Source organism: Gymnodraco acuticeps, unplaced genomic scaffold (genome assembly GCF_902827175.1).
Source record: "Gymnodraco acuticeps unplaced genomic scaffold, fGymAcu1.1, whole genome shotgun sequence".
Classification (NCBI taxonomy): domain Eukaryota; kingdom Metazoa; phylum Chordata; class Actinopteri; order Perciformes; family Bathydraconidae; genus Gymnodraco; species Gymnodraco acuticeps.
The window spans coordinates 1,212,719-1,226,388 of NW_022989977.1; the positions used below are offsets into that span (position 1 = coordinate 1,212,719).

General features: G+C 39.9%; 1 protein-coding gene across 5 annotated transcripts in view; it reads left to right on the top strand.

Moving 5' to 3' along the window:
• The window catches only part of LOC117543182 (thrombospondin type-1 domain-containing protein 7A), a 148,347-nt gene that overhangs the window by 119,240 nt on the left and 15,437 nt on the right, over positions 1 to 13,670 (top strand). For all 5 annotated transcript variants that reach the window (XR_004568531.1, XR_004568532.1, XM_034211291.1 and 2 more), the window contains 5 exons: positions 546 to 661; positions 1,237 to 1,354; positions 3,855 to 4,000; positions 5,169 to 5,343; positions 11,865 to 12,038. Coding sequence is in view for 3 of the 5 variants with exons in the window: in XM_034211291.1 (XP_034067182.1) it covers positions 546 to 661; positions 1,237 to 1,354; positions 3,855 to 4,000; positions 5,169 to 5,343; positions 11,865 to 12,038 (729 nt within the window). In the remaining 2 variants the exon portion in view is untranslated. The remainder of the gene's footprint in view (positions 1 to 545; positions 662 to 1,236; positions 1,355 to 3,854; positions 4,001 to 5,168; positions 5,344 to 11,864; positions 12,039 to 13,670) is intronic.

Genomic DNA, 13,670 nt, shown 5'->3' on the forward strand with positions numbered 1-13,670 from the left:
AGTAAAATTTAAAACAAAAATAAGACACTTTCATACGGACACATATTAACTGAATTTGCTTAAGAGGATTTGATCCTTGTTGTCTCTTAAAGGACTTAGATTTGACTTGTACTTCAAAAAACTAAAAGGCTATAATGTTAGCATTTTTGAAAATGTGCTTTTCCTATACTTGCACTTACTTTGTTAAAAGAACATATATTATGACTCAGGGTGTTGTATTCTTTAGTGTCTTTTAGATTAATCATTAATGTCTGGATGAGAGCTTTTGGTATACAGTTACACAGCAGTTTAGGCACTTGGCTGCATTAGAGTTAGGTCAACAAAACAATACACTTCCAAGTACAATCAACACGAATTCTTGCAACATTAAGAAACAAATACAGAAAAGTCAACTCTGTGATGCTCAGCAGCAAGAGGATTGTAGTTGTACCGTAGACAAATCTACTGTATACTGGTGCAACGTTTCAGGAGTTGTCTCTTTTAATAAACGTATATTGCCAGTTTTACAGCCAAAATAATAAATATGAGAATATGTTGTTTTTCAGACTGGAGTACCTGTCAGCTGAGTCCTAACGCTGTGTGTGGGAGCGGCATCAAGACCCGGATGCTCGACTGTGTTCGCAGCGACGGAAAATCAGTCAATATGAAGTTCTGTGAGGAGGTGAGACGTGCACAAACTCCTCCAGCTACTCCCTTTGTTACTTTGACTTTTGTTTTTTTGGCGAGTTTAGTTTTCACTATTCTTTTTCTGGACACACTCATTTTTCTTAATGACTTTATCACATCACTCATGCATTATATTACCGTCACCTTACAGTACTTTGGCCCCTCAGCAGCACCATTTCTCAGTAGTATTCCCATGCAGAGATTGTTGTCATTGCTTCGGGCTGAGCCTTTTATTCGTTCATAATGTGTCGGGGCTGGCTGTAATTGTAGCCGGCGGGCTGTGGCAGAGCCGTCCCCACAGCTAGTTAACCCTTGGCCCACTTCATCATCTGGCTCATTCACAAAAACACATTGTGTCAGAATGGCTTTCACAGCAGCTTTGATAGTGCAACCTTGCTGGCCTGATGCTGCCCAGCATAGTGTGTCCCCTGCCAGAACAAAGGCTTCTGGGAATTGTAATGCAGAGAGGTCAAGCTGCTGTCAGGCCGTAACAGATTGACTTGGCTGTCACACAACTTTTGGTTTGATGATTTGTCATGAATTAACCTCTTTGTTTCATACATGTTGCAGTTGAATTTGGAGAAGAAGTGGCAGATGAACATCTCCTGTGTGGTCGAGTGTCCCGTCAACTGTCAGCTGTCAGAGTGGTCCGCATGGTCAGCCTGTTCACAGACATGCGGACTTGAAGGTAAGACTCGAAGATCAACCTTTAATTTGACATAGTTGTTGACATTGAGCTGATATTTTAACCTTGAGTAATTTCCAGTGTGATCAAAGAACTGGCAGCAAGAATAGAAATCTGTAACCTTTTACTATCAACACATCATGTCACACACAAGGTCAGCTTCTTATCATATGTAAAGCTTGATCTTACAATGATCAATGCACTGATATATATCTATATAATACTTTCTATGTGTAATAGTTTGATATAATCAAAGTAAAAGCAAATACCAGAGCAACCAAATCCAGGAGAACAGCACCTTAACTGTTGTTAAATAAAAAATATACATAATAATAATGACAATAATAGTAATACAATAGGTTTCCAAATGTAATTGGGTGACCCAATACAATTCTAAGCGTGGGAAAAATTGCTGCGCTACGAGAGATTATAAACTCTTACCTTCAAAGCCTGACATTTGTGAAAGTTAAAAGGACACTAGGTATCAATGTGGATGGTGTGATCTCATCCAATTAAAAATATAAAATAAAAATGTGCGAAACAAGTTATCATTGAAGAGGTCCAACAGCAAGGGTCACATCTATCCCTGGTGATTGAGATTAACGTAACACTGTCATCAGGTAGATGACAATAACAGCGTTAATGTAGTGTGGTAATGTGAAGGGGCGGATCTGAGGTTAATTATCATGACTCTCATTAAGATCCAGCAGATATTCTCTTCTAATTATTCCTTGTGTGAGAGTTGATGCAGCTCAGAAAGCCTTGAACATTTGGTTTGGTGACAAAAAGCTTGTAACGGTATCTTCCTGACTGCATCTTTATATGTGTAATTATCCTGTATTTCATGTTTGTTGAACAAAAGGAGGTACAGCTGAAAAAACAGGCGTTACCTTTGGTTGACAGCCCCTTTGCTGTTTGTAACAGGACAAAATCTCAGCACTAGACGCCCCAAGATGTTAATGTAACATGGATGAATGTAAAGCAGGAACATGCAAGTAAAACAATTGGTTTCAAGAAGCCTGAATACATTAAGCTTTAAAAATCATGTGTGTGAGTAAAACATGAATGCTCAATGCACAATAGCAAAAGAGAGGAAATGTTTATTTAAGGGTCTTTCCAAATGGCTGGGGAAAATGTGTCCTCTTGTTGCCTGGTCGTTGTTTCTTGCGGTTCAAACAATGGATTCTGTCCCATTACAGCTTCCTGCTCCTCAGGGCTGTGGGGAGCGCTTTGAAGAAGAGCCACTACAGCAATAGTTGCTAAATCATACGTTCGAGAAAGGCTGTAGGAGCAAAAGGGGACCTTATTTGATGTGGTTTTGTGTGTAATGTGTGTGGGATGTTTTCTAGTTGGAACAGGATGTGAGGTTGTACAGTTTGTGTAAATGTGTGGGAAGGCTGAATAGTGTTTTCTAAGAGGTGTCGTAGGTTGGTATCGGTGTGATCTGATGTGAGCAGATTGCTGGCAAGGCAGGGTGAAAAACGAGAATGAGATATGCAACATATGAAGGGTTACCTGGGCGGTTTAAAACAGGAAGATAGAAAGGTTGCTTGTGAGCAGAAAGTGTTTAGTTTTCCAACTAATTCATAGCTTCAATTCTGCACTTAAATCAAAGTCTCCAAGGTGTTAGCGGCAAACTCTCAAGATTTATCTTGAGAGTTTGCTGATTGATGAAGATGAAAGCCATTTTACTCAAGTGGACCAAGACCCAATCAAGATGGCAGAGAACAAGTGCTGTGTTTCAGACCATTTAGAAAAGCCTGCTCTGTTAAGTGAAGTGCTCTTTTCCAGGGCAACATAAATTGAATGCATTCAAAAGAAACGCATTCATTTTAAATAAGCTGTTTACAGAATGAATGGATGACTGCAGTGCAAACCACAGTGGTCACTTTATATGCCAAAATCAGTATGCATTTGTTTATTGTGCATTTAAAACACAGCCACTTTTCAGTCCATATTATTGTATTACTAAGAAAATGATCTATAATGTCGGTAGAAAAACTAAACTCAAGTTTTAATACTGGCACACTAGTAGAACTTTAAAATAGACTCACTGGTGTTCTGTTTATACAGTCTATGGTTTACCCCAATCATCTTGCTTTCTGTCATTTTTGCTTTCTATTTCTGTTGGATTCATTCAGTGCCTGTTGCTAAATGTAAATGTATCTTTTTAAATATAAATCGGAACATACACAAACATTAAAGATACAATTCTAGGGCTTTAACAAAGTGTTCAAAGCTTTATTCGTGACTTTGCCATTCAAATCTGTATTCAAATGTATTTGTCTTTGTATTTATATTCATCTATTTTTTTATTTCAAAGATGTATCACTTCAAATTGAGGATTTAAAAAAAAGTATGTACATTAAGTTTGACGACAGACATTTGAAGTCTTATTAGAAAACCTTAATAGAAGCCTTGTATAGTATGTAGAACAAAAGACAATTGGTACAGATCTGTATAGTACATAAAACACTGAAGATGTCCTGTGTGTTTTCTCCAGGTAAGATGTGGCGGCAGCGGGCGGTGGTCCAGGCCTCGCAGGGCGACGGCCGGCCCTGCCCCCCCCAGATGGAGCAGTGGAAGCCCTGCCCCGTGCGGCCCTGCTACCGCTGGCAGTACAGCCCCTGGTCCGAGTGTCGGGTGGAGGTACGCCAATAAATAATGAAATTATACCATAATCCAGGAGCATTACATTTTAATGATCACATCGACCTCTGTCAGCTACATGAAATGCAGTTTTGACAGGTCCCTGGCACTGCTGAGATCAACACGCACATGAATTTGAGCCAGAAAGTGGATTTTAGAAGACAGAAATATTAGAACCTGAAAAAAAATGATGGAGTCTTTAGTATTGATGAAAAACCCCATCAAATCCATGTGCATACAGTTGGGATGGACAGTCAAAATCAATCTAATGCACCTTTAACGCTGATGGATTACTGTATTTCAATACCTTTGCCAATAAATGTGGCAGCCTTTCCACTTCATCTTGAGTTGTGTGACACCGGGCCGGATCATTAAAAGAGTCTGCTGCATCGCTTTATAAGACATAAGAGAAAACTTTGTAAGCAGGGGTTAGTTTTATGGGACTATAGGGAGACATGATGCCTCTTATAATTAATTTAGGTCACTTCCTTCCAATTAACTCTTTCAAGTGCCAAAAAATCAATGAAGACTTGTGAAGCAGCAAGTGAAGTGGACTCAAAGCCTTGAGGTATCTTCAGCCTAGATTTATTTTAAGTCCACCAAAAAGATGTCAACATGTTCTTTTTTGTTGATGAACTGAATACAAATATGACAAGGTAAGTGTTTGAATACTGAGCATCTCTGTGCAGACTTTAATTACATGTCTGAGTGATTTCTGCTTTTATTTCCCAATCTTGACTGAAAACTTTTGTCTGTTCGGAAAGATTTTAAATATTATTCACAGTGACTGGTATTAATTTTATAATGGAACTCAATAGAAGATTAATTAAAAAAAATGTCCATTATATTTCAGTGTTGAAAGGCTTATCAGTCACGAATTTCAATCATTTCATATGTGAAAAGTATTTCATACAGTTGAATACAACATGAATACTGTATATACTTCAACATAAGATCAAGCAATCGGTATATTGTAATAAGGACAAGCCCGTCTTTGTATGTCCAAATGACTTTAGTTGTCACCATTGTTTGACTCAAATAAAATCACTGATGGACAAAATCTGCACCCATAGATATAATAAACCCATGTTGGTTCCTGTAACTCCCCTCTCTCACTGCCGTAACTCTACATCCTCCTTCTTCTTCTGTGGTGTTCCTGTCCTGTCAGAATGTGGTGTGTGGACACGGTACACGCTACAGGAACCTGACCTGCTACGTGTCGGACGGCTCCAGAGAAGGAGAAGGCAGTTTGGTGGACGAGGAGCTGTGCAACAGCCTGAAGCTGGCCGTGGACGGAGACACTGAGATCCTCCTGAAAGAGGCCTGCACCCTGCCCTGCCCAGGTAATGACACTGACTCTGTAGACTCTTTTAAATGTCATCTAAAGACATTCCTGTTTGGGTAACTTGTGTGCTTTTATTCTATTTTGTTCTATATTTTTTATTGTGTTTTTATTGTGTGTTGTGTTTTTCACAATGTATTGTGTTTTTATTGTGTGTTGTGTTTTTCACAATGTATTGTGTTTTTATTGTGTGTTGTGTTTTTCACAATGTAATGTGTTTTTAGCCCTTCTTAAAGATCAAATGCAAAGCTTTTTGTATAATTGCCAGTACAATCGAAATCATATAGCTACAACACTATCTAAGATATTGCAGTATTAAAATCGGAGATAATATGAGTCTGGCAATGCGCAATATTAATTTTGTTCAACCCCCAACACCAAGTCCGACGATTTATTTTCTCCGCCGCTCCTCCGCAAGATGGCGGCGCGTGACGTCAGATGTGCCAAACATATTTCCACCTGGCTTATCAATCACAGCGGCTTCCGCCGATAGTACAACTAGTTTCGTCTATCATGTCTGATTCTGAGTAGACTATAGACTAAAAGCTTTAGGAATCCAAACTATAACATATAATAAGTACCCTGTATCAAGATTGATGCAAAACAAGTGAAATTTGACCTTTTTAGAGAGGTTTAGAAAAATAAAGTCCAGGCGGACTCACCTCACAAGGACGAGGTGGATGGGAATTTGTTCAATGCCTAATGTAAGAGAATATTTTAATCTGATCTGTTTATAGAGTCTCTTATTATTCCTTAGAGTCTGTGATACTTTAAACATCTGCTTGTAGTCACTCAAAGACTCCTCTGTGGGTTGAGGTCACAGGTCAAACGCTTCTCCTATATCCGTGGGGGATGTTGAGGCTTGTCTGGATCTCTTTGAGACAAGTAGACCATTGTCTCGCATCGGTTATTGATTAGGTAAACGCGGGCTTTCTATGGGCCGGCCTCTCCTCGTGTTGGTTAGATGTTTTGGTGTATTTTGGTTCAGAGATCGCTGGTGGAGCACGGGACATGTGTGAAACTAAGATGATCTCCCGGCCGTATTGTCTGTACTTTCTCCAATAAAACTCTCAGTGCTTTTTGGCTAACAACGGTTCCAGACTCCTTCATTCTACCTCAACATTGCAACAACAGAAGTTTACCTTCACACCTAACATATTTCCACCCGGCTTATCATGTCTGATTCTGAGTCGGAGGCCACCCAATATCTGGAGTATGTTGTCGACATCCAACCCTATCTCTACGAGCCTCTGATGTCGAAGAGGAAATACAATAATCACTCCTAGTTCCCTTATTACTTATCCTAGCTCCACATCCAACACATTGTTTATGATCGTAAAGACACATAATCTAACGGTGCCCACCTCTATAAGCAATAAAACTTAATAAAACTGCAATTCCGTTATCTGCGTTATCTGCTGTGCTCCGTGCGCTTTGAAATCTAATCAAAAGTTGTTTACCTCAATTCTTTGTCGTTTCTCCATCGCCCGGCTCTTTCGTTCTTTCAGTGGTTTCTTGTGCTGAAATATGGAGGGGACGGCTCCGGGTTTCAGCCTCCGACATACTATTAATGCTTCTGCACCAACAGACTTGATGATAGCAGGATCAACCTCGTATGCATCACACGCGAAGTGATCAGAACACAACCTGCTCCATTTTGTCGGTTGCCAGCCAACACGATTCACTAACTAAATCCATTTTTTGCGGATGATTTGGTCTTTGGGAAATACATGAAAAACTCTCCCAGATCCCACACCGTTCGTACAACAAAAAGCACAACAATAACCCATGTTAATTCAGTTTTCTTGTCGAAAAACTTGTGACCGAGACTGCCGAGTCGGGATGTTTGGTCCAGACTGTTTGGCATGTATGACGTCACGCGCGCGGAGGCTGCTGGGAAGGTCATGTCAGAAATTCAGACGGCTTTGGGTCAAGTTTTGTATCAATACAAAGCTTTTTTTCGGGTGTATTATCTCGATTTAAAATTTTTTTTAAATACAGGCAGTCTTAAAAACAACATTTCTATAAAAATGTAGCATATTTGGAAGCTTTGCATTTGATCTTTAACACATGGCTTGTGTGGTCATTTCATCTTTTATGATTCGTATGATGTTTTGCTTTGTCAAGCACTTTGTAACTATGTCTGGGAAAAGCGCTTTATAAATAAACTTGACTTACTTACTTACTTAATGATACTTTCAAAATGTGGTCGGTTTGAGCTTGTTGTGCTGCACGAGGCACCTTGTAAAGTCTTCACCAAACCCAGCATAGATTAGAAGCACTATTACCTTACTACGAGTATTTTCAAAACCCCTTTCATTGATTTCAATTTAGAGCTGCACGATTATGGCCAAAATGTAAATTACAATTATTTTCATGAATGTTGCGATCACCACTATTCATGAGAGAGGGTTAATGAGGCCAAACAAATAATACATCCCCTCAGCCCAGTCAAATCTTTGACAGCAGTTGTTCAGAGCTCTTTACAAAGGTCTAGGTGATATATAAATCAAGATGATTGATTTATTGATTAGTGAAATATTCCATTATAACTCTGCTTTGCATTGCAGATCTGCTCTCAGTATAAACCAGAAGACAGTCAACACTAGTCAGCAGTTTGAATTATATCAAAAAGCAACCACTAAAAATACTTTGGTTACAGGGTAGAGTTTATTATCTCTAACCAATAGCACTCAGTATGTATTCATGACCTTTAAAGTGAGTGGAAGGAGAATACCTGGGACAGAATAAATGGACTACATTATACAGCTGCAGATGCTTTGAATGCCATTTTATGCAAGTTCAATTTAATGGTAGGTACAGCATTTCATTTCCTGTCTCTCTTTTGCAAGGAAGTAAGTCTTCATTCATACTCGACAAGAAGATTTGGGTCTCATATTGACTTCCATTTTTACCTATTTTCTCCCAGTTAACTTGATGTCTTTCCTTACTTTTTACCATTAAGGATCTGAAATATATATCAACATCCACTTTTTTTCATCTAACACTTAGAAGTCTCTCTTGAAGATTGCAAAACACTAGTGCATTTGTCCTTTACAGGCCCTCTATAAGTGAATGTTGTTAGTGGTGTTTGTCGAAGCGCCAGAGGCACCATTGCTCTTAGGTTTTTTTCATTTTTATGTGAAAAGCACAAACTACTTGGACCACCTGGTCTTTAAATGAAATAGACCGAAAAGCGAAATTCAATTTATTTCGTTTTTACAGTTTAGAAACATTGTAGCAAAGTGATTTAAACACACACACGCACGCACGCACACACTCACACAGATACAGATAAAATAACACAGAAAAAAGGGGTGCAATCAATAATCTGTGTGGGCGAGATAACAAAAACCCTAAGGGCTGATACAAAGAAAAGATGGCAAGCTGAGCAACAGCCTTTCTGAATAACAATCTGATGTGCTGTAAATGACAATAAAGTGCAAATGTTATGCATTTATTCATCTCACATCTGAAAGATGATGTTGATTGCAAGAAAAACAGATTGAAGAAGTGTTTTTAACGTCAATTATAGGGCATGGCTTATACGAATTGGCTTATACGAATTGAGGTGCTGATACATACTTGTTTTACTGGCAATTCAAAGGGATTTCAATATTATATCAAAGCCTTAAAATAAGAAATACAATGCACTTATACAGAGCTGCTCACAGGTTAAACCAGCAGAAACCAGAAGACACTTTGTGATGCATGACACAGTCAACACAACAGGGAAGTCTTTGTGGATAAGGGCTAGGGCCGGCTGGAGTGTAAACCAACCCAAATTCGATTAGGAGATTAGCTAAGGTTATTTTGAGCTGTCTACGACCTTGTCCACACTTTAGTCCAATACTACACTGGGTTTGGTTTTGGAAAGGTGTTTTCAAAGGAACTGCCATCTAAACATCTGAGATACTGAGTATGGCCCCATGCACTCTGCTTCAACATGTATAACGTATACATATCTTAATAATGACTTGACATGAACTGTTCAGGAGAAGGGTTGAACTAACAATAGATGGTACTTCCTGGTTTTGCATAGTTTCGTGTACACAATTTGTAAAGCCTTGTTTGATATATGCCTTTTTAAACTATATGTGCCTTGTTGTTCAGTAGACTCGGGTGTAGAAATCAAACAGTATAACAAGAAGGATGTCATGTACCATTTGGTTGATTCTACCACCCAACGCTTGTTAGTTAGCCATGTGTGCACACATTTTCCGCATGGGTAGCCCCAGCGGGTAACAAACCCTCAAACCTGGCACTGCTGGTTTTTCATGTCAGTGAGTGAAGAGCACTGTCTCTGAGATGGACATCTGTTGGGATTAACCTGATACAAAGCAAAAATAAATGTCAAATATTAAACAATACACTGATGCATAGTTACATTTGATAATTGAATGTCCTATAGTGGTTTATTGCTGAGGTTTGAAAACAAACCAACCCGTCTGGCATTTTGAGTCTGATATTACTTTGCCAAGCTTTTGCTGCTCTGTGTCCCTAATGTGTCCTGATTCAACTAACAAAGAATCATTTATTTATTTCAATGGAAGAGTTGTTTTATTTTAAATAGCAGAAACAAGTAGGGTATTAAGGAAAAGCCTATTCTATGTAAGGCAAATGGCATTAAATGGCCTATTGATCCCTCTTTGATTGGCAGGTAATGTCTGAGCTCTGCAGTGCAAGAGCAACACAATATCAGCTTAGCGCCAAGGATGTCAACCCTTGAAAAACTAGAGGGAGAATCTCACAGATGGGATTATCACTTCAAAGGTTGCGTCTGATGACTTGTTGTCAGGTTTTGTGATGGAGGCTTGTCAGGTGCTGGGTTTTATGTAGCTCTGCAGCCTCAGAGACAGACAGGTGAGCTCTGCCCAGCTCCTGACAGACAGAGTCCAGCCTGTCTGCAGCTCCAAAGCTTCACTGCTCCTCCAACAACCACAGCACTGCTTTCATATTCTCAAGATGCAACCTCGACATTGTGTGACACACAGAAAATTGAACATCAGTATTTTCTTTTGGTAAATAGGGTAAATGTACAAATGATTTCAATAAGAAAAGATGGGATGCTGAACTCCCAATGATTCAGCCTGATAAGAAGGGTTTCCCACATTGCAGCTTAAATATAAATCAGCGGTCCCTGAAGGCAGATTTTTTGTTACTTGCTTCTGCCAAAACACAAAAACAGGAATAAATATTCTAATTTTCAACTCAACTCAAAAAGTGCTACGGTCTATATTCATTTCATATGTTGAGAGTGGGGCATGTGTTTCCACTCATGGGTTTTGGAAAGGGAGAAAAAGCTCATCAGATGTCTGCTGGTCCCCAAGATGGAAAACACTGAGAAACGCTGCCCTACATAACGAGTCAGTCCAGCCCTTTTTGCCAAACTGCAGGAGCACTGAAGTATCAAACAGCAATCAAAAGCACAGACTGTTTTCTGCGCAGGGACATACTGTAGTTTGATTTGGGAGGAAATTCAAGTTTGTGCAGAACCGGGGACAGCTTGGAAATCCTGGCATACACACACACACACATACACACACTCTTAAATGCACAGCCACCCTTGACCCATGTTGTATTTCCCCTGCTGTTTGATGAGCTGCACTTGTCAGCTTGGATTAAAACCAATCCGCCCTCGCACTAACACCTCCCTCCTTCTGAAACTCTTCAAAGCATCTCAACCATCATGATTTAATATGTAAATAGATATTCTGTATCACTACTGCAAGACTTAACGTCTCATTAAAAAACAGATTAAACTGTTCGCATACATAGATTAATAGTTAAATATTGCCTAAGCACTGCCAAAGGTATAAGATCTATTTCCACCAGAACACCCACACTAATGCTGCAGTGCAGATATTTCTTCATATCTTAAACAGCTTTCTAAAAGTCTAAAAAGAGCTATGAAAATCAGTCAAAAACAAGAAAATACAACAACAGATTGAGGACACATAAAATTGAATATTGGACATGAAGTAAAAGGCATCTTTTAAAGCTAGATGTGAATTCTGATTCTGTCAGCTAACCTCCGTAGGCAGGTCTTTCCAAATAATTGGGGCCCTGATGGAAAAAACCTGATCACATTTTAGTTTTAGTAGAAGGGCCACCCTGCCGGGGGATCTGAGGCTGCACACTGGCTTTCAGGAAATTAAAAGATTGAAGATATTGCTCAAAGCCAGACTGAGACATTTTATTTGACAGGTCAGACAGTCATTTAAAATGTTCCAGACTGACCAGATAAAAGTGAACAGAGTGACGCAGTTTAAATTGTTTTAGGTGAACCTGTTTTATCTTGGCCAAGCTGATTGTATTGTTGTCCTACTAATTGAACTAATTATGTGCATAGTAACAAACAGGCAATTAGCCAAAGAGTATTTTCATAATCAATTAAGGAAAGCAGTAAATCCTCACACTGTGGACACTTGAACCAGAGGCACATTTAGTTTTAATTATTTCTGCTCTCCCTCACAATATCAGTCCCAGCAATGATGTATTCTGTCTGTTTGCCCCCTGCAGGTGAATGCTACCTGATGGAGTGGTCAGACTGGAGCTCCTGTGTTAGTATCTGCGCCAAAGGGGCCGGTGTGGACTTCGGTTCTGTTCAGGTTCGCTCTCGGGCCGTGTTGGCCCAGGAGCCGGAGAACCTGCAGCTCTGCCCCGACCAGGCCTGGGAGTCTCAGCCCTGCACAGGTGAGAACTCTTTTAATTTTTAATTTATTACACTCTTTTTCATCAATCAATAATAATAACAATAAGAAGAAGAAGAAGAATATAGTTGAAATAAAATAAATTGTAATTGTGGTTAAATAACATTGTCTGCTGCATTTATTTGGTCAATTTAAATGGTAAGTAACGTTATTATGTCAGGTGCGCGTGACCAGTGCCGCTGCGCGTTCGTCATCTGCAAGGTGCTTACAAAGCAGTCAATGATGGACATCAGAAAATGGTTAAAACAACCAGCCCTTATCGCCAGCAGTAACACTGCATCTACTGCAGGTAATACCAGTTCAGATCATGGGGACATTATGTTACCCCCGGCCACTGTCGTGGACACTAACGCCCGCCTCGCCCACGGAGGCGGAGCAGCCGCAGCCGTCTTCGTTGCCCCAAACACCCCCACCCCTCGGCGGCCCGCAAGTGCCAGAGGACCTCGGCAAAACAGAGCCTGCCCAGGTATATTAAAAAAAGTACCCAACTCGCTCATTTTGCAGCTCATGGTTTCAAAACAGAGATTGGCTGGAATATTCCTGTAAAAAAGATGCCATCTTCTGCTACAGTATGCATGTAGACATTTCGGTCTTGAAAGGGGAGTGATTTGTAAAATATCCATAAAGAAAAAGTAAATCTGTTTACAGTTCTGTTTAATATGGGTGTTGAGAGGTGTATCCATAGATCTCTTCATTTTGCTCTCAAAGTGCACCAGATTGATGCTTTTAACTTCAATATTTAAAAAAAAAATGCCCCCGGACCCCACTAGAGGAGGTGAGGACCCCCCTAGAGGGTGTTACGGTAGGTCTACTCCCCACTTATAAAAATAGCACTTTACCACTGCACCCTCTCTAATCTTAGATGCACCCAGAGTCATTTTGTTCTGGAACCGGGCCTGAGCCACTCCCCACGCCCCTCTGCGAGATATTTGGTTAAAAAGAACACAATGGTGCTCTAGGAGGAGATTCAGGTGATAAGGTGGGAGGGGGGGTTACCTTGGTTGGCGATTTACACAAGCCAAAACATCGTTATGACATCATAAAGTGGCCAAAATCTGATCAGCTCATTTTCAGAAAGGTTTTATATAAATGGATCAGGACAAAAAGTGAGAGAATCTTTTTTCCTGAAACTTTCAGAATCTCTTTCTAGAGGGGACACATGTTAATGTTTAAAAGACATGAAAAAGTGGATTTTGCATAATAGGTGACATTTAATAAGAGCAAGGTATTTTAATTACATGCCAAAAAAGCCAGCAGGCCCGAACCATGATTTATTCATTAGCTTTATTTTGCCTACATGTTCTTTATTGTACGATCATGGAGAAGTGAAGTCTGTCTCAGCTTTGGTTGAAGGCAGGAAACCCGGATGGGGTTCTTGTCAGTGCATCAGCGGGATAACACAGAGAGACACTTGCACTCAGGGTCATACCTGCAGGCTTTTTAGTCCTCCATCCATCTGAACTATGTGTTGGACTGTGAAAGGAAACTGGGACACCAGAAAAAACCCCACATAGAACTAGGGCTGGTGTAATAGCTTATAAATAATCTCTTGATATGTTTAGGCGTGGCCAGTATACAGTATATCATGCGATTTTCTTAAATAACATTAGTGTAT